General features: G+C 51.1%; 1 protein-coding gene across 4 annotated transcripts in view; it reads right to left on the bottom strand.

The window, feature by feature from the left end:
- Nucleotides 1-1,121: 1,121 nt before the first annotated feature.
- Wdr20 (WD repeat domain 20) overlaps nt 1,122-18,006 on the bottom strand; it is a 59,445-nt gene continuing 42,560 nt past the window's right edge. For 2 of the 4 annotated variants that reach the window (XM_051196626.1, XM_051196624.1), the window contains 2 exons: nt 11,653-12,912; nt 1,122-1,920 (listed from right to left, as the gene is read on the bottom strand). In XM_051196626.1, coding sequence (XP_051052583.1) covers nt 1,867-1,920; nt 11,653-12,912 — 1,314 coding nt within the window. In that variant the 3' untranslated portion in view covers nt 1,122-1,866. Of the gene's footprint in view, nt 1,921-9,041; nt 9,151-11,652; nt 12,913-18,006 lie in introns of those variants that run through there. The other 2 variants (XM_051196623.1, XM_051196625.1) reach the window with 1 other exon arrangement.

The raw sequence follows: 18,006 nt of genomic DNA, 5'->3' as shown, positions 1-18,006 counted from the left end.
TGCTTTGGGAGAGCACTGGTGCCATGCAGGCTCGGGTTTTGAGGGCAGCTCCTAATCACTTTCCTCGGGCTGAGTTTTTCTTGGTAGTCAATGCTCTCAGGTGACAGAAATACCAACTGCCTAAAACGTGCCAACACTTTCTTCTAATACGATCTTTCAAAGTATATGACTTACAGGTTGTTTTACTTATATAGTCATTATGTATGGCCCAGTGCTGCCAACCCTCATGACCTAAGGTTGAACACCTGAACCCACATGGTAGGAGGTAGCCTAAGCTACACTGTGAGTTCCAGGCTAGCTGGAAGGGAGAGAGAGAGGAAGGGGTGGAGGGAGGGAGGGAGAGGGGAAGTAAACATGAGTCTTAGCGTCCTGTGCTGCACCTTTGCAAGGCTAAGGCAGCAGCAGAAGCCCCCCCAGCCTGGGGGCCAGGAACCTAAGGTGAATGAAGACAGGCTTGGGCTTTCATTGGTGTGGACTCTGCAGTGGTATCACCCTGCTGCAGCCACAGCTGCTAAACATTCAGACAACCTAGCACAAGCCCTACAACCCTTCCATATGCCCCTACTTAATGGGGTCCCTGGGGGAGATGTTTCAGACACCTCCTAACGATGCCTCAGCACATAAGGCCTTCGAGGACCAGCTCTGTTTGATTATTTAAAAGCTGAGAAAGATCCTCCTGCTTGGAAATACAGGCATTGTCTCTAGGAATCACCTACAGGAGCTACAAGTTACAAGTGGGCAAGGCATTCTACCTGAGCACAGAAATGCACGCCTGCTGATGTCACCTCTCCAGGAGCCCCGTGTGATGTCACAGCGCTGCTGAAGCCGTGGTGACTTATACTTTTGTGGTCCCAGCTTTCAAGGTCAGCAGGTGGACTCTAAACCAGAAGGGGAAGGCCATGTCATTTGCCTACACCAGAGTCTCCAGCCTGGGCAGCTCCCAGGTGTGTGGGCCGTGAGGACAGGCCCGGAGCCAGGAATTGTCAGTGACACACATTCACACTGGGCTGAGTGAGGGCTCAAGGAATGTGAGAAAGAGAAGCAATTCTTTACCAGCCAGTGAGTGAGGCCAAAACACAAACACCACACACAACCTCAGTTAAAAAAGGATAAACAAACAGTATATTCAAGATAATTTTATTATTAATGTTTTTGTGAATTAGAAATATCACTCTTAAATAATGAAAATTACTAGTGAAGCTATTTTCTCCCATTTCAGAATTACATTATTTACACATATAATACAGGCTTGATTGCATTGGAAACAACAGTATTAAAATAAATGTTAACAGATAAAAAGGACCTCTTCACTCCATAATGTGGAGGCCGGGAGTCCACTACCCCATAGTCAAAGTCATTTTCTATTAGCATTAAACTATTTTAAGTGCAAACAATTTTTTAAGTCTATGATTGCAGCATCTGTCTTTCTGAACTGTGTATTTAAGTCAGAAGGTGACAGCTGTCTTCATGAGTGCATCCCAGGCTGTCTCACGACTACCTAAAGTACAAAATAGATCAGTGCAAAACCAGAGCCAAGTGCTAGGGTAACAGTTGAATTTAAGGTTTCTTGTCGAGGAAACATTTTACTTTACACTATGTATATATGTGTATATATTATATATGGGATTTAGTTACACTGAATTTTAGAGTAAAAAGCAAGAAAACTCCATTTCTCAATTTCCACTGCAGCCCCAACAGACTGACTTAAAAATGGAAGCAACTCTTTGGGTTAGCAGCTCCGCACAGCCCTGCAAGGCTGCTGCCGCCTGCCGCCTGCATGTGGCTCCAGCGCAGCTCATGGCTCCGTTGTCGTCTGTCACTCAGTCCACGCGTGTCCCGGGGAGCCTGGGAGCAGCGGTGCAGCTGCTACACTACAGTCCCACCTGGAGAAGTGGCCTGGTTTGGGGATGACAACAAGCCCTGTGAACAAAGCAGTTTACATTAATCCAGCAGACACGGGGCAGCGCAGAGAGAGCCCCGGCGCTCACCCTCGGCCAGCACGGTCACAGGCTCACATGCCTTCCCCAGGGCTGGGAGCCAGGGCTTTAAGTCATCCCCTGTTCCTTCCAGCTAATTCCTCTCAGGGCACTGCACTGCCTGGAGTGAGTGCTGTGCCTCAACACCAGCTACAAGGGAGATGGAGGTGTTTGTTGAGGACCATTGGAGCCTTTAGGACAGGGACTGACTCAGGCAGACATTGCAGCTGCAGATGGCGACACCAGCTCCACCTCCAGCTTGTCAAGAGTCAGACCAGGCCCTCAGCCAGGTGGGCCTCCAAGGGCAGAGCCCAGTGGCACTTAAAAAGGCATGCTCCTTCTGGGGTGCACTTGCTTTCTCTTGAGGGTGCTGAGGCATGCCCCTAGTTTAGCTGGCCTCCAGTGAATAGGCCCTACAGGTGCTGGGACCAGGTCCTGGGTGGCGAGGGGAGAATGGGCGAGCTCCCAGCGCTCCCAGTGCCCTCAGAGCCAACGGCTGCTACCTCAGAGCTTGGTGCTCATTACTTAGGAATTGGAAGATTACAGTAGTGCAGCGTTAGAATTAAAAAATGGGTTCCATGGAAACAAACATCCTTTAGCTGTCACAAAGAATTACTTACTTATTGGGTATTATTTATAAATGACAACATTTAATGCTAAGTAAACACTACTACATTTTCAGAGACTTTCGGTGCAGAAATGAGGGCTGACGTCATAAATGGGTCGTCAGCCCCACCCCACACCTAGTTGGAGGGAGCTAGGAAGCAGCTGGCCCACTGCAAGCCATTTGGCCTGTAGTTTCTTACCTCAGAGCTGAAATCTACTTTTTGGCCTAGACAGAACCGGGAACAGGTGGGTACAGCAGCTGGCCCTGCTCTGCATCTGTAGGAGCTCTTCTCCCTCAGACCTGTTCAGTCAGTGAGCAGAGTCGTCCCTGTCATGCCCCTGTAAACCCACTGAGCCAGTGTGGGAAGGCAGATGCTATAGGCCCGAGTCGTCCCTGTCATGCCCCTGTAAACCCACCGAGCCAGTGTGGGAAGGCAGATGCTATAGGCCCGAGTCGTCCCTGTCATGCCCCTGTAAACCCACCGAGCCAGTGTGGGAAGGCAGATGCTATAGGCCCAGCAGGGTACAACAGCCCTGCCCACCCCACCTGAGGTCGAGGACAGCACACGTGCAGCAGTCACTTCAGCATGCGACCCCCTCTGTGCCGTAAGCAGCTCTGCAGACAGAGGTGGCCTGTGTCGCCTCTGGCCATGGCCAACCAATGGAAGACTGGTGCCGACCATTTGGGAGATGCACAATTTAAAAATAATAGTTAATGATTTTAAAACCGGGTGAAATAAATTTTAACTGAATATATCCCAACTTAGGACAATATATAATCAAAAATTGATCGTGAGAGGCCCCATCTTTGGTATTTGGTGGCCAAGTGACTCACGATTGCCATGGAGGTCAACACGGGTCTGGCAGTGAATGTGCCCACCCTGGCGGCCTCTGCAGCCCTTTCCTTACAGGGCTCTGTCGATGAGGGGTTTCCAAACATAGACAACCAGGGCTCCAGGCGTCTAGGTCCTGGTGACATACTGCTTTCACTGAATCTGTCTTGTTACATTGCCTATCTATAGGCTGCAGAACACCACAGCCCAGAGTCAACACTTGTTAAGGCCCTAACTGTCTGTGGTGTGGCCAGCAGCCCAGGGGAGCTAGTCCTTACTCTCCACCATGCGCACTGTCTTGGCCACTAAGCCAAGGCGAGCACACTCAACCAGTGGATCATGTATCTACCCACCTTTCAACTCCTGTAATCTCCACTCAAATGTCAGAGAACCGGGCTCTGGTCAGTAGGGTTCACTTCTCTAGTGTCAACCCTGGCCATGGAGTGGAGGCCAGGCCCTGGGCCCTCCACCATAGACAGACCGACTCTCTTAGTGGGAAGGCCAAACTATAACCTGAAGGACCTGGCCCTGTGGTCACAGGCTCTGAGTAACCTGGGCTGCTGGTCCCTGGGCCAGCAGGGACCCAGGATGTTTGGGTGCTCCACACTCCTAGAAGACCGTGTGAAGCTAGCACAGGCCACCGGAAATTGAAAGCTCTGTGGAACAGGGAAGGACCTCAGCACAGGGCCAGACTGGGTAGGGTCAGAGCCTGCCTAACAGCAGCACCCAGGTCAAGACCTCTCAGCTTGGCTACTAGTCATTGGGACAGGGACCTCAACATTTATTTACTTCTTAGGGATGTGCCTCTGCAGACTGAAGTGTGGCACTGGGGTGTGGGATGACATCAGAAGAAAAGGTGAGGCTGGGTATGGTGGCACAGGCCCTACATCAGCACTGAAGAGGAGGAAGCAGGAGGGTCAAGAGTTCAAGGCCACCTTCAGCCACACAGGAAATCTCAGGCCAGCCAGGCTACAGGAGAGACCCTGTATGAAACCCATTCCCTTAAAGAAAGAGAATATAAAATATGCCCTGGGAGTGTGTGTGTGTGTGTGTGGGGGTGAGCTCCACTGAGCTATACCCCAGCCTGTCACCATTAGCCCAGACTTTAGTGTAAAGACTGAGAGGTAGGAGGGGACATAGCCACACCCACTGGAGCAGTGTCAAGGCAAGAAAGCATGGTGCTTCTCCAGGCAGGCAGGGGGTTGTTTTACTTCATCATCCTGATCCAAGACTGGAGATAGATAGCACACAGGAGGCACCTCCACGGGCCTGCTAAGTGTGTGCGGGAGCACCTCCACGGGCCTGCCAAGTGTGTGCGGGAGCACCTCCACGGGCCTGCTAAGTGTGTGCGGGAGCACCTCCACGGGCCTGCTAAGTGTGTGCGGGAGCACCTCCACGGGCCTGCTAAGTGTGTGCGGGAGCACCTCCACGGGCCTGCTAAGTGTGTGCGGGAGCACCTCCACAGGCCTGCTAAGTGTGTGCGGGAGCACCTCCACGGGCCTGCTAAGTGTGCACCACGGCCAGCACAGCACCCATCACAGGCTTCACAGAAATCAAGCGAAAGGTCTCTCCAGCAGAGAATCTCAACAGTGTCCCCCTAGTCCCGGGACGAAGACAACTCTTGAACCTAAGTTCTAATGCTTTCACCAAAGTTGCCAACACTGCTGGATATTTCTTTCAAAATTAGACAACAAAATACTCCAGGTCTTGGTCTGAATTGGATTCTCATTTACAATAAACACAATGCTAATAGAATTAAGCCTTATTCCATCAGGATATGTAATAAAAACAAGACCGTGCCTTACAAGCTAGCTAGTGCAACCAAAGGAGTCCATTTTTCTGCCCAGTGGATGCTTCTGGTGGGGATTCTAACTGCTGATGCTGCACCATGCAATGTCGAGCAAAGACATGTCCCACATGGGCCTCCAGCTCTGGGTTGTGGGAGGGGTTGCCCTTTCCCTAAACCCAAAGGTGAGCACGGCATGAGGGTGGCCGGCTGTGTCAGTCAGCTCTCCAGCAGACACTCCAGCAGTCACGTCCCTCGGGTAGGGGCCGGGACCTACGTAATTAAGCGATGCCTCTTTAGATGGGTCCCTATGAGTACCATCCCAGAGCCTGAGTGTGCTCTTAGCCCTGGGTGTGTTGCCCTCATCTGTCTGAGCTTAAGGGTCCATTATTCTATTATGCTCACTCTACATAAAAGAATGGAGAAACCCTGGAAAGCGAGCACAGATCTGTGTAAGGTACACGGAACAGGCCAGAGTACCCAGGCTCAGTGAGATGGGTGTAGGGTTTAGAGGGAGGCTAGCCTTGAGCCACCCTCTGACAGGCTACCCTGAAGGTGGCACGAAGGGGCTCTGATGAGGACAGGGGAGCCAGTCACACTCTTTACAGATATCTAGGGGAAGAGAGGAAATGAAAGGCGCAAGCAGCCCAAGGCTTCCCTGAGGGTTCTGCACTAAGAAAACGGCGGCCAGCTAAGGCCTCCATCCAATGACCCACTGGGCCCCGAACCCAGCCACAGGGGAAAAAGTGCAAAAACTCTCCGGCTCATCCCTTCCAGGAACTGCCACCAAAGAGCAGAGGCTGGTTTAGAGGCACAGCCCCGAGACAGAGGTGCCGCTGTATATAGAACCACTAAGTGTGACACGGTACCCACATCCACAGGTAGCCCCACACCTGTGACAACATTAACTCTCTCCAAAGTACACAGTAGCTATGTTTTTTTTTTTTTTAAATATCAGGTGGTATGGTTTTCTTTAAACAAAACAGAAAATGCCATTAGCCTCTATTAGTACTTTAAAGCTATTTGTGAGGGCCGATAGGCCAAGAGCACAGGACCACCAGCCCGGAGGAGAGGCAGCTAAACAAGAGCCCTGTACCTCAGGACACAAGCTGAGGGGCGAGTGGCAGCCCCGCGGAGGAGCACCGCGGAGGAGCCCTGCGGAGGAGCCCTGCGGAGGAGCCCTGCGGAGGAGCACCGCGGAGGAGCCCTGCGGAGGAGGACCGCGGAGGAGCCCTGCGGAGGAGCCCTGCGGAGGAGCCCCGCGGAGGAGCCCTGCGGAGGAGCCCCGTGGAGGAGCCCTGCGGAGGAGCACCGCGGAGGAGCCCCGCGGAGGAGCCCTGCGGAGGAGCACCGCGGAGGAGCTGCCTGGGTCAGCTCACTCTTCACCTGCTCGCTCTGTCCATTTGTAACTCTTTCTTGCATGTTAGCATTTGGAGATGGGAGCCCCACGGGAGCCCAGCAGGGGTGAGGTGAGGTGTGGTTGCTGGGAGAGAGCGAAGAGCTCCTACAGAGGCCCACAGTGCCCCTGGCTCACTAGGCTGCCTAGGTGGCTGCAGAGCCGGCTGGTAGCCCAGCTGCCTTCAGAGAGTTAACATTCACAATGCATTGAAACCTTTGCACTCAGACAATCCCAGTGCCTCATTCAGACGGGCTCACGTAGAAGAGCGCCTCTGATGCTCAGAGTCACATTTTACCTAGTTAGCTAACTTTGACAGAGTCAGTAGGAAGAGAGTGGCTTCCATGGTTATTTGTTTTATAGATAGACATTAACAATTTTACAGCATTTAACAGCTTTTCTTTTTTGGCTCACTGAGATTCTTTTTTGTAAAACTTAGATGTGAAAATGACTATTGAAAGTTTTCTACATTTACAATGCATTCACACGTTTATTCAATGTCAATATACAGAGGACAGCCTCCAGTGCTTCAGAATGTCAAGTATGTGGTAAGTCTCTTTTGCTGTGACAGTGACAAGGAGCAGCTAACAAACAAAGCAATGAAACAGAAACATGGTTCTTAGGATTAAGAAGTAACAATACTGTTATTCAAGCTTCATTAGTTATTGCGACATTAGGAGCTCGGTTTCCTGTATTTCACAGCAGGAGGGCTCTTCATGAATTTGTTCAAGTTGTGGAGAGATCAGATGAAAATATAAGAAAGGAAACACATTTACCTTGACTCTCACTGAAGATAAATACCCATACAACTTTAAACAACATCACCTAATAACAATCTTTAAAACCCAAGTACACAGCAGTTAATGCAGCATTTTCATCTCTAACTCAAGAGTCAGGAGCTGGAAGGACGCACAGGTAACGTAACAGTTGCAGCATGTATGGAAAACTCGGCATCAAAGGGTCAGTTGCTCCATCAGAAGAGCGTGTTCTTACAATTGAACTTGGGATCTGAGTCTCAAGGTGAAAGTTGAATACAAGTATTTTTCCACAGCAAGCACGGGCTTCACTAATGCCACACTAACGTCTCCTCTCCCTGAGACAGACACCACATAGTACTCTGATGCCAACCCCGAGGCAGACAGCATGCTCTAGAGAGAAACAGGGCCTGGTGGGTGGGGTGGCCCGCCCACGCATCCCCAGCCTTAGAAATGAAAATCCTTCAAGTCGGGATTGGGCCTACCCAGAGAAGTGCATGGAGGCTCATGGGTGAGGGAGGGGACCTCACCAGCAGGCTCACGTGCTTCGGTGCAGCAACCGGCCCTGAGCCGAGAGGCTGAAGGCCCATGGGCCCGTTAGCCACGAATGCCCACAGCACAGCCTGCATCCCAACACCAACCACGGGAAAAGCCACCTCTAAGCTCTGTTTGTAGACTTCCCTCAAGTGTCAGATCGACTGGCAGTGGCATTAAGTTTCCACAACACCCTTTTGTGGCCCTATATGTCCTGTGACTTGTAACCCTCACACTTTGAGCTTGCTCAGCAAAGGAAAGAACACACACCTACCTCCAGCCAGAGGAGAAGAGGACCTTGCACACAGGGACAAACGTGTGCTAAGACAGACTTACTTATTAGCACAAATTCAGTATGTTAAAATTTATAAAAATTCAGAATGTATCACAGGGCGTGGAGGGGTGGGGAGAGAGGGTTGTCAAGACAACTGCACCTTGGGTGTTTAAGACAAACACCAGAGGGGACTGTTGGCCACCACCTTCCTTACTCCACCACTGACCTCCTCTAACAGCGTCCACTCTTCACCCTGACCTCCTAAACTCAATCGGCACAACAGACAGGGTAATGTGGAGGTCACCGCTTCTGGCTACAGGTGTCACCCAATCTCTCTGGGGCATTTGCTTTTAAAAGAAGGCACAACTTCCAACCCTCACAGGAGGCCAGTACAGAAGTACAGCGCCTGACTGGCAGGTGTTGAGTCCTTGCTTTGGCTCAACCCCTTGCACCGGATGCACAGGAAGAGGGACGTGGGAACGGGCTGGGGCTGATTCGCCATAGCTGCAGTGCAGCTGGCTTCCCGAGTCCCCCAAAGGAGTCTCCACCTGTGTGCAGCGCCCTCACGGGGCCCAGGACTCTGAGCAACACCACGCGGACTTGACTTCCGCCCCTAAGAGCCTCTTCTCACCAAAAGCTGTTTTATCCCGGGGGCTAGTTACCAAAGACATTCTTGCTCATGGAAATGCTCAACTGAGAAACGGAAGTTTTGATGAGGAAGCTCAAAGTTTGTTGAGAAAACTAAAAACATGCTCTCCAGATTTCTCTGGGTGGCTACTGTGGAAGCAGGGTGGCCCCTATGCCTCATTCTTTGGCGATCTGGGACCACCATGACACAACCCCATTAAACCCCACCACCTCTGTCTGCAGGGCACAAGGGAGAAGGGGCCCCGCCCTCCAGCGCCCTCTTCTGGAGCTGCCGCACCTTTAGCTCTGGTCTTGGAGAACACCTTGTACTCTGCCCTCCTGCCTGCAGAACTGCTCTGCCGGCTGTCAAGGAAAGGGGGCAGGAGTCAGTCAGGGGGGCAGAGTGGGCCTGGGGCAGTATTGCCCTGCATGCAGGGGCCAGCCTGGGCCAGATCATGCAGTTAGGACAGCCCCTCTAGAGCTAACCTTGGGCTCCTACCAGCCCCTGAACCCAGCAGGGGAGCCCAGGGGATTAAGAGGCACACACAGCCAGAGCACACATTAAGGATACTACACTTAGCAGCAGAAATCGGAAGGGACTTTGACCAAACCCCAAATCACAAATTGTGACATTATCATGGGGATGGAGGAAGGAATTCGCGGGCCTCTATCAGACAGTGCGGCTGAGGCCTGTTTTTGTTTTCTTTTAAAGGAAACGGTAGTATCTGTCTCTTGTGCCGCTCTCCCCATCCCCATCAGCAAGAGACTCTTAAGGCATCTCAGCACCCCAGCAGGTGATGCTGGGATGCTACCAGGGCAGGAGACCCGTAAATGCCCATCGCCTGCGGGGTCCACAAGCACACACGTGATGGCTCCCTTGCCAGCGAAGACCGCTTCAGAACCGGGAGATCACCAGAAGCTTCACCATAATTACTTACCTATGGTCCGCCACTCTATTTAGGCAAAGCACAAACTCCCGAATTTGGAAACTGCATACTCAATGCCTCAGAAGCATTTGAAAGTGAATGTTGGAAACCACACGTGGAGTGTTCATTTCTAACCTTCCCGCCTGGCAGCCCAATCTGACCTGTGAAGCCCAGTCTCCACGGTGGCAGTCTTTGCTACCTCAGTCAGTTAACCCTAAGGACTAAGAAGTGTATTTCCACGGCAGATGGGACAGGAGCACCCGGTGACCAGCTGCTCCGGGCAGGGACATGAATGCCTTGGCACGTAGGCGCCACACCCTGGTGGCTGCTGTCACCTCACAGGCAGCACGTTTCCGTGGCTGTCGCATGAAACAGAAGCCACATTCATGGAAAAACAGGATAGGGATGGGGGCACGGATCCAGCCATGAACGAGCTGGAGCATGGGGAGGGGCCTGGGACCTGCCTGGCCTCTGGCTGCTGTCTACCAGAGTCTTGACACTGCAGAGACATAAAAGCCGCCAAATCTTTGCTGTTGAGCCATAGTCACTACTCAAGCCAATACAAATGATCATCGCTGCTATAGTTAACTACACAGGTGCACCAGACAGAAAAAATAGTCTTAAATGTTCTAAATAAATTAACAAACAAATTCTCATTTTGACACAAAAATACCCAACACAAAGAACTAACTACCCTCCACTGTGGAAACCAGAGCTTTAGAGAAATTCCTTGAGCATCTGAGCAGGACCTACGCGGTGGGAAGCAATCCCCGCCGCTTTCCTGCCGCAGGGGCAGGCCACACAGCACTGTTCCTGAGGGGACACAGGCCACCAGGGCCCCAAGGGAGGTACTCAGGGTAGGATCTGAGTCCTGCACTGGCATGTGTCTCCGAGAGCCCTGCTGGACTTACAGCTGCCATCCAAGAGCATGAGGGGACAGGTGTGCCTTGTGCTTTCCCCGTGGAGGGACTGGCGCCCACTCCCACCAATGCTGCGTCAGAAGGTGCTCTGACCCTGGACTCCTAACAGTCCACACAGCAGAACTGAGCAGCCTGTGCTTGACTTTCAGCCACACCTTCCTGCCCCAGACAAAGCAGACAGAGCCTCCCTTTCCACATTGGGAGAAAACCCCAGGCTATGCACATCGAATCACAGGTCCGAGCCGCTGCGGCAAGGGGCCCTTGTGAAAGCTGCGGCTGCTGTCCTTGGCCACAGCGCGTCTTAGCTGTCCAGGCTCGGGGACAGGTGGAGAGTTTAGTGCACAAGCGCAATCAGAGTTCTACAAACTGCTTCTTTGAAAAAAGATGTTTATTAAACAATTTTAATTGTCATAAAATGACTAAAATGGGTTTTAAAAATTAAGGCTCTTCTCTTTCTGTGGATTGCCAGACAATGTAAAAATAATATCAATCAACCCTGGTGAACACGTTGTTCCTAAGTTAGACTTCATAGACTCCTAAACATCTTATGACTTAAGATAAAAAGTTGGACTATAGCTGATAATCAGTGGCCATCTGTGCTGAGCATATACTGACCAGGTGAATAAGTCTAGCTGAGCAGTCGCAAAAATGTCCCAGTTAAAGCACAAATTTTGGCTTTAGCATTTTAATGTCCTTATTTCTCCACAATGTCATGATTTCCCTGTAACTGGAATAGTCTGATACAGGAATGCTAACTTCGGGGCTCTATATACCCAGAGGGATGACTGACTTGGCTGGCAATTAGTCTGATTATATATTTTAAATGCTCTAAGGTGGGCTATCAAATGATTCAGAATTACATGGCATGCAGTATCCAAAAGTATGGCTCTGATGCATTTAGATTTACATCAACAAGTGTCATTCACATTCATTGTACATCCCACCCCTCCCGCAAGAAAAAAAAAATCACTACCTAGTCAAGTTCTAGATCTGGTGCAGCATTAAGGATTAAAACTTACCACTTTACCAGGCCTTGCCCATGTGCAAATAAATCCCTCCTGACAAGCAGTGACTATACAGTCTTCAAGAAAAACCAAGACAGCCAGTCTTTCATGGGCTATCTTTTTACAGATCAGCGGCTCTAACAAGGGGACATCTTCCATCCGAGGACATAGGGATGTTCCCAGAGTTTTAGCTGGGTCCGTTTTGGCTTTAGTAACTAGATTCAGTTTGTCACTGCTCTTGCTGGAAATGTGTCCCATACTATGATTTCGTTTATGGTCTTTCTCATGGTGTCTCTCCTTCCGGTCATGCAGCGACAGAGTTGCAAACTTGCTGACCCCAGAAGCAATGGCCCCGTCCATGACGCTGCTTTTGCTCCCAGCACTGGAGACTGCTGAATGTGGAAGGCTATTGGACCGTGGCAGTGGAGGGGGCACAGAGTTCCCAGGCGTAGTGACCCTGTTCCCATTGCTTCCGGCGGGCGGACTTGTGGCGTTCATGACATTTGTATGTGTCCTTGCTCTTGAGAGGGGTTGGTGAGGGAAAAGGATGTCTTCTGTAAGGTCCCATAAACACAGTTGTGTATCCTGACCCACTGAACCAAACCGATAAGTAACACTTACAGGGCGGCTGTCTGTAGAGTTCCGTTTGGACAGCCTAGATTGCGTACTGTTTGCTCGATCTCTGCCAAAATGAAGAAGGTCCTGGAAGTCCTCGTCACTGCCACTAAACTCCATAGGGTCACTTTCTTCTACACTAGTAGTATAGGGGTCAAATGCTACAACACTGACCCAGGATTTGTGCCCATGGCCTCTGGCTATTACTCGGCAGTCTAGAAAGGACCAGACTGTCACCAAGTCGTCCTCGCCCCCTGTCACAATGTACTTGCCATCAGGGCTCCAGCACACACAAAGCAAGCCCCCAAAGTAGCTTTTCATGGTGCCGTGCAGCTCCACGGAGTCAAAGTTGAACACGCGCAGAAACCCGTCCTGGCTCACGCACGCTAACAACTTGCCATCTGGGGAGAAAGCAAACTCGTTGAGGGCCCCCTCGCCCACCGTCCACTTAAGGAGAGGGTTCCTCGTGGATTTGCTCTTGCAAGTATGCACGGCAAAGCTCTCTCCCTGCTTCAGAAGCTGGTAGTGGGGGGCGGTGGTGCCACAAGTGTGCTCCACATTATATAAGTACATGTTCCCACTGGAATGCGCTACTAGGAACAGGCTTTCGGAACCAGGAACCCATTTGACACAGGTTACGCGTGACTTGTCTATTAGTCTCTGTGAAGACAAAGGAGAACAAGTTATCACAATGGAGAAGTTGAGGTCTACTTTTCCAGAAAAAAAAAAAAAAAAAAAAACTTGTCTGGGTCTCAGCAAGAAGGGAAGAGTCCTTCCAGACCCTCCACATCTACCCTGAGTCAGCCAGGCCCATGAAGAGCATGTCCCCTCCCCAGCCCATCCTAGCACTGCTCTTGGGTGTCAGTCACCTGACACATACCTGCTGAGGGCTTACTCTGGGCCAGGGCCCAGGCCCAGGGCACACTGCTGTGACACAGCCCTTACAGTAGACAACTGAATGTTTCCCTACAGCCACAACGGCTTCCTCTCTACGAGGACTCACAGGACAAGTTTCAGTCCGTACAGCTAGCTGTCTTTGCCTTTGGCACTACAGGCCATGGCTGACCACACTGCCCGTTTGTGTGACTGTTAGCCACCTGCAGCCTGCAACCAGCAGAACACAGTTCCTGAAAACACACTTCCTGGGCAGGGTACAGCACTGGACTCCTGTGTCTTCACTGAGTATCTGGACCACATCTGGCAGATTCCGGAGTCTGTGCCCTGCCACCATCCATCTATCCCACGCTCACACCTGGTTCACTGACCCAGCGGCCTCTTTAACTGCATATACAGTCTCATCTTTAAAACCAAACAGAAGCCAGACATGAATGCCACTCAGATATACAGAAGGGGCCCCCTTCTCTGCGCAGACCCTCCACAGGCAACAGAACTCACCAGAAGTTCCCAACCCTGCCCGGAGCTCCTTCTGTCAGGGGTTCTCTGTTACCCCTGTACTCTTTACTGGGACGGTCCCAGGGGCTTAAGCGCTACCATGTTACCTAACTGACTGGGTTCCCCAACAAGGACCTCAGAAAGTCATCAGGACACACTGGTATGGAATGAGCTGCCGCAGCCTGCCGGGTTGGTTGGGTGAATGGGAGCTGGGACGCAGTGCACATGCGGATCTCCCGGTTGGTTGGGTGAATGGGAGCTGGGACACAGTGCACATGCGGATCTCCCGGTTGGTTGGGTGAATGGGAGCTGGGACGCAGTGTGCATGCGGGTCTGGGCTTCATAGATGGCACTGGCTACAACAGCCATAGCAATAAAGAGCAGGGCAGACAGGAAATGAGGCCAGGCTCAGAAGGGATGAAGTGCTGACAAATTTCTCTGACGGGAAGCGCAGCAGCCCGAGTGCCCACAGGACAGAGGCGTGGGCTCTCAGATTCTTGGCTTGAGAAAGGGCGTCAGCTGTGACGCTCACCGGCACAGGACGGCATGCCTGGCATCTTACACCAGTAAGTGCCACCCACGGGACACGGCCATTGCTTTCAGGCCCCGACTGCGCTTCCTGCTTGGTGACCTGCCTATCACCTAAACGCCCAGCACTGCTCTGCAGGGTTCCTATTAAACCATTTCCTAGTTTCATAACGAATGAAACTTCTTAGCAAGGGGTCAGTCAATTTTCGTGGCTAGATCATGGCCTCTGGGGGAAAAGGGGTTAGAAGTTCTGGGTGCAGAAGTGAAGAACCCTCCATCTTCTTCAGGAGCGGAAGGCTCACTGCTCACTGTCTACTAGGTTGGGTTGCAGCCACTCGCTCTGAGCTCAGGGACATGACGACCATGCTAGGTGGGTTTGCACACACAGGTAACTTGATTTAAAGCCAGATGGCTGTACTGATCCCAGCCCAGGTTTCCCCAATCACTCGACTCCATTACATGTGGAATTTTTAAGGCTTCTAGTAGTAAGATCAGGTGTAAATTTTTACCTGTAACCTTTAAAAAAGTACAACTGGCACTCAGAAAAGTGTAGCCCTGGTAAGGGAGGGAGGGAGGGCCGTTACATGCAGGGGAGGCACAGGCGGCGGTGACGGCACCCGCAGGAGGTACTGCTGTGATAACCAGATGCAGAGCGCCCTCACGCCTCACCGCCTCCAGTCCCCTAAGCTGCCTGTGGATGTCACTGACACAGACCCTGCACTGCCGTGAACTGTACCTGCCCGTTGTGTGCACAAGTTACTGTTGGCCCTGCCTGGGGGCTGGTATGAGCAAGGACAGATCAAAACCTAAAGTCAGGGCGCGGTACAGCAAGGGGGCAGGCAGGCCTCACTTCCGACGACCTGAGAACCTATTCTGGGTGCTGGACATTGGCAGGAGGCTTTACACCCATTCCCTAATGCTGCAAATGCTGCAGGCGTTACACCCATTCCCTAGTGCTCCAAGTGCTGCAGGCGTTACACCCATTCCCTAATGCTGCAAATGCTGCAGGCGTTACACCCATTCCCTAGTGCTCCAAGTGCTGCAGGCGTTACACCCATTCCCTAGTGCTCCAAGTGCTGCAGGAGGCTTTACACCCATTCCCTAATGCTCCAAGTGCTGCAACAGTCAGAGCCCTCCCAGTTCCCACGCATTACTACAGCAGAGAGACTCACTTGCCTCCCTTCCTGCACTCAGGCCCCACTGCCCCGTCACTGGGATTAGCTCGCCTACCCAGAATGCCATGTGACATACCCACTCTCGCCTCCACCCCCTGCATCCTCGTTCTTCTCTGAAATCACAAAGCATTCAATCGCACGGACACAAGCTACAAGCCCGTACTGTTCAGCACTGGCGTAGCCCAGGGCAGTTTTCAGTGTAAACAGTACACATACAGACCAAAGGGGTGTAAACGTCATCAGCATCAGCTTTCTAACGGGACAGCCACACTGACCCCCATGGAGACGGTAACAGTTGATGCTCCCACCATAGCCTATCTGCCTTATCGGAAGGTATGCCCCACGAAGAGACACAAGTTCACAGGTCACCAAACTTGTCTGAAACTCAGGCATCCCATATGTCGGACATTCATACAGCATCAATTAGGTACTGCCATCCCTTCCTCCATGGTAGATGTAGCGTGGGGAGGCACACACTGTGTGGGAAAAAGATTACCCAGGAAGGGAAGACACAGTGCTGGGATGGGAGGTCTTAGCCGGGCTCCAGAGCCTGTGACAGGAGTCCTGTGCTACCGAGAGTGACTGCACAGTAAGTGCAGTCTTCAGTCCCCTGGCCCGAAGAGCAGCCGGCCATGCCTACCAGAGAAGCTTCCTGTGTCAAGGTGCTAGTCTAGCTCAGACCCCACGCAAGGGGGAAATGCAATCCTTGACCAGAGGTCACCTGACCTCAACTCTTCTAGGTTATTACCAGTTTGGGTGTAATAGACAAAGAAAGAAAAGTGCCCTATATCTATCTTTCAAAAACCAAACAAATAAAACCAAGAAAACAAACAAACTGGAAACCCCTGGGACATTTTACTCAATAAATATAAGAACAAACATTTCACAGACAGAAGGTGGGCAGCATTGGCTAGGCTGCACATAAGGAACACCATGCCAGCTTGGGGGATATGGCAAGACTCTCAAAAAATTTCTTTTTACACGGCCCAGCCTCTAAACCAAAAAGGTTACATTTTTATTTTAGAAAACATTTGGTTTAAAAAAAAAAAAAAAAAAAAAAAAGATAGATTCATGTTAGGAGTCAGTGTAGGTGGCAGGGTCTCTTTGTTGGCTTTGAGTTCTCACTGGAGCAGACCCTCATCTAGATTAGCATTCTGAAAAGATGCCCAATTAAGCCAGGTGGTGGTGGCGCACGCCTTTAATCCAGCACTCGGGAGGCAGAGGCAGGAGGATCTCCGTGAGTTTGAGGCCAGCCTGGTCTACAGAGTAAGTTCCAGGACAGGCTCTGAAGCCATACAGAGAAACCCTGTCTCCAAAAACAAAACAAAACAAAACAAAAAACCCAAACAAACAAAAAATAAAACAAAAAGAAACGAAGTCCAGCAGAACCCTACTCCCCAAGTAGCACTGCCTGGGGGGGGGGGGGGAGGCAGGAGCAAGGGGCCAAGGCTCTCGGAGCTTTCAGGGGACTGGAAAAGGCTGGAGCGGAGCACCTGGAACAGAGCTGTGAACTTGGACAAAGGGCGGTGAGGTCCTAGGACAGGGCCCAGGCTGTGACCTTGAAGCCCAAACCGTCCCTTCCACATTGCTCACCTCAAGGGAGATGTGTTAGAAATGCATACTGCACACTGGATTCTGTTGTGCTGGCATGGAAAAAGATAGTCAATGATCTTATTCTGTGTTTTTATATTGTATAGTGAAACATGTAGATGTATGAGATAAAACACAATGTACTCTTAAAATAACTTTGCCCGACTTTCACCCTTTGAAGATTTGAGTGCACACAGTAGCTCGCTCTGCATCCCCCTTGACAGTTTCACTGCAGACTGTGGGGCATCAAAGGCTCTAGAAAGGGAAGTGACGAGGAGGGATCCCCTAGCAGAAAGAACAGAATGAAGGTCAAGTGGGGACGAGGTCAGGAGGTCATGGGTCTTCAAACTAGCCAGTGGCAATAGGGCACATCTATTAACAGTGAATGTGCCAGTCAGTGGTGGTGTGGGTGGGGACGGTGAGGGGTAAAGTACATCAAGGCCCCTATGTTCAGCCCAGGGGACAGCTGCAAAGGTCAGTGTGTAGCTAGTGAAAATGAGCAGAGAAGTCAAGTCAGGCAGACGAAAAGCAACACAAACCTGTGGCATCCTGGGTTCTCCAAGGAAGATGGTCGAACAAGGCGGAGTGTAGAATTCCGGGAAAATCTCCCGGAGGGATCACAGCAAGGCCATCTTGTCATTTTCACTATGGTGACCACAAAGCTCTTCAAGAAAGAGCCAGCTTCCAAAAGACTCAGAGCCCATTTCGAAAACGACCTTTGTGAAGGTAACAAAAAAACAAGCCAACTATGGCCAAGCACAACAGAGACCGACACGCAGGATCTGCTCTAACCCTCTCCTAATGCGGGAGTAGATCAACACTCCATTCCAGAGAGAAACACTAAACAAGACAAAGGCACCATGCCCACTGCGCCAGTAGTCTCTGGGTCCGCCATACTAGTTAGAAGGGAACAAGAACAGAAATCTGCAGCCACATCTAAGTGTCAGTGATAAATTAATTTGAATTGGAACTTTCTGAAACATTTCATTTTTCTTACTTCTACTAACATAACAACTGGAAAAAAATATTGGGGGGTTGGTATGCATTTTACAATACAGATATTAATTTG

This window comes from Phodopus roborovskii, unplaced genomic scaffold, assembly GCF_943737965.1.
Source record: "Phodopus roborovskii unplaced genomic scaffold, PHOROB, whole genome shotgun sequence".
Taxonomy (NCBI): Eukaryota; Metazoa; Chordata; class Mammalia; order Rodentia; family Cricetidae; genus Phodopus; species Phodopus roborovskii.
This window is presented reverse-complemented; position numbering and strand designations above follow the sequence as displayed.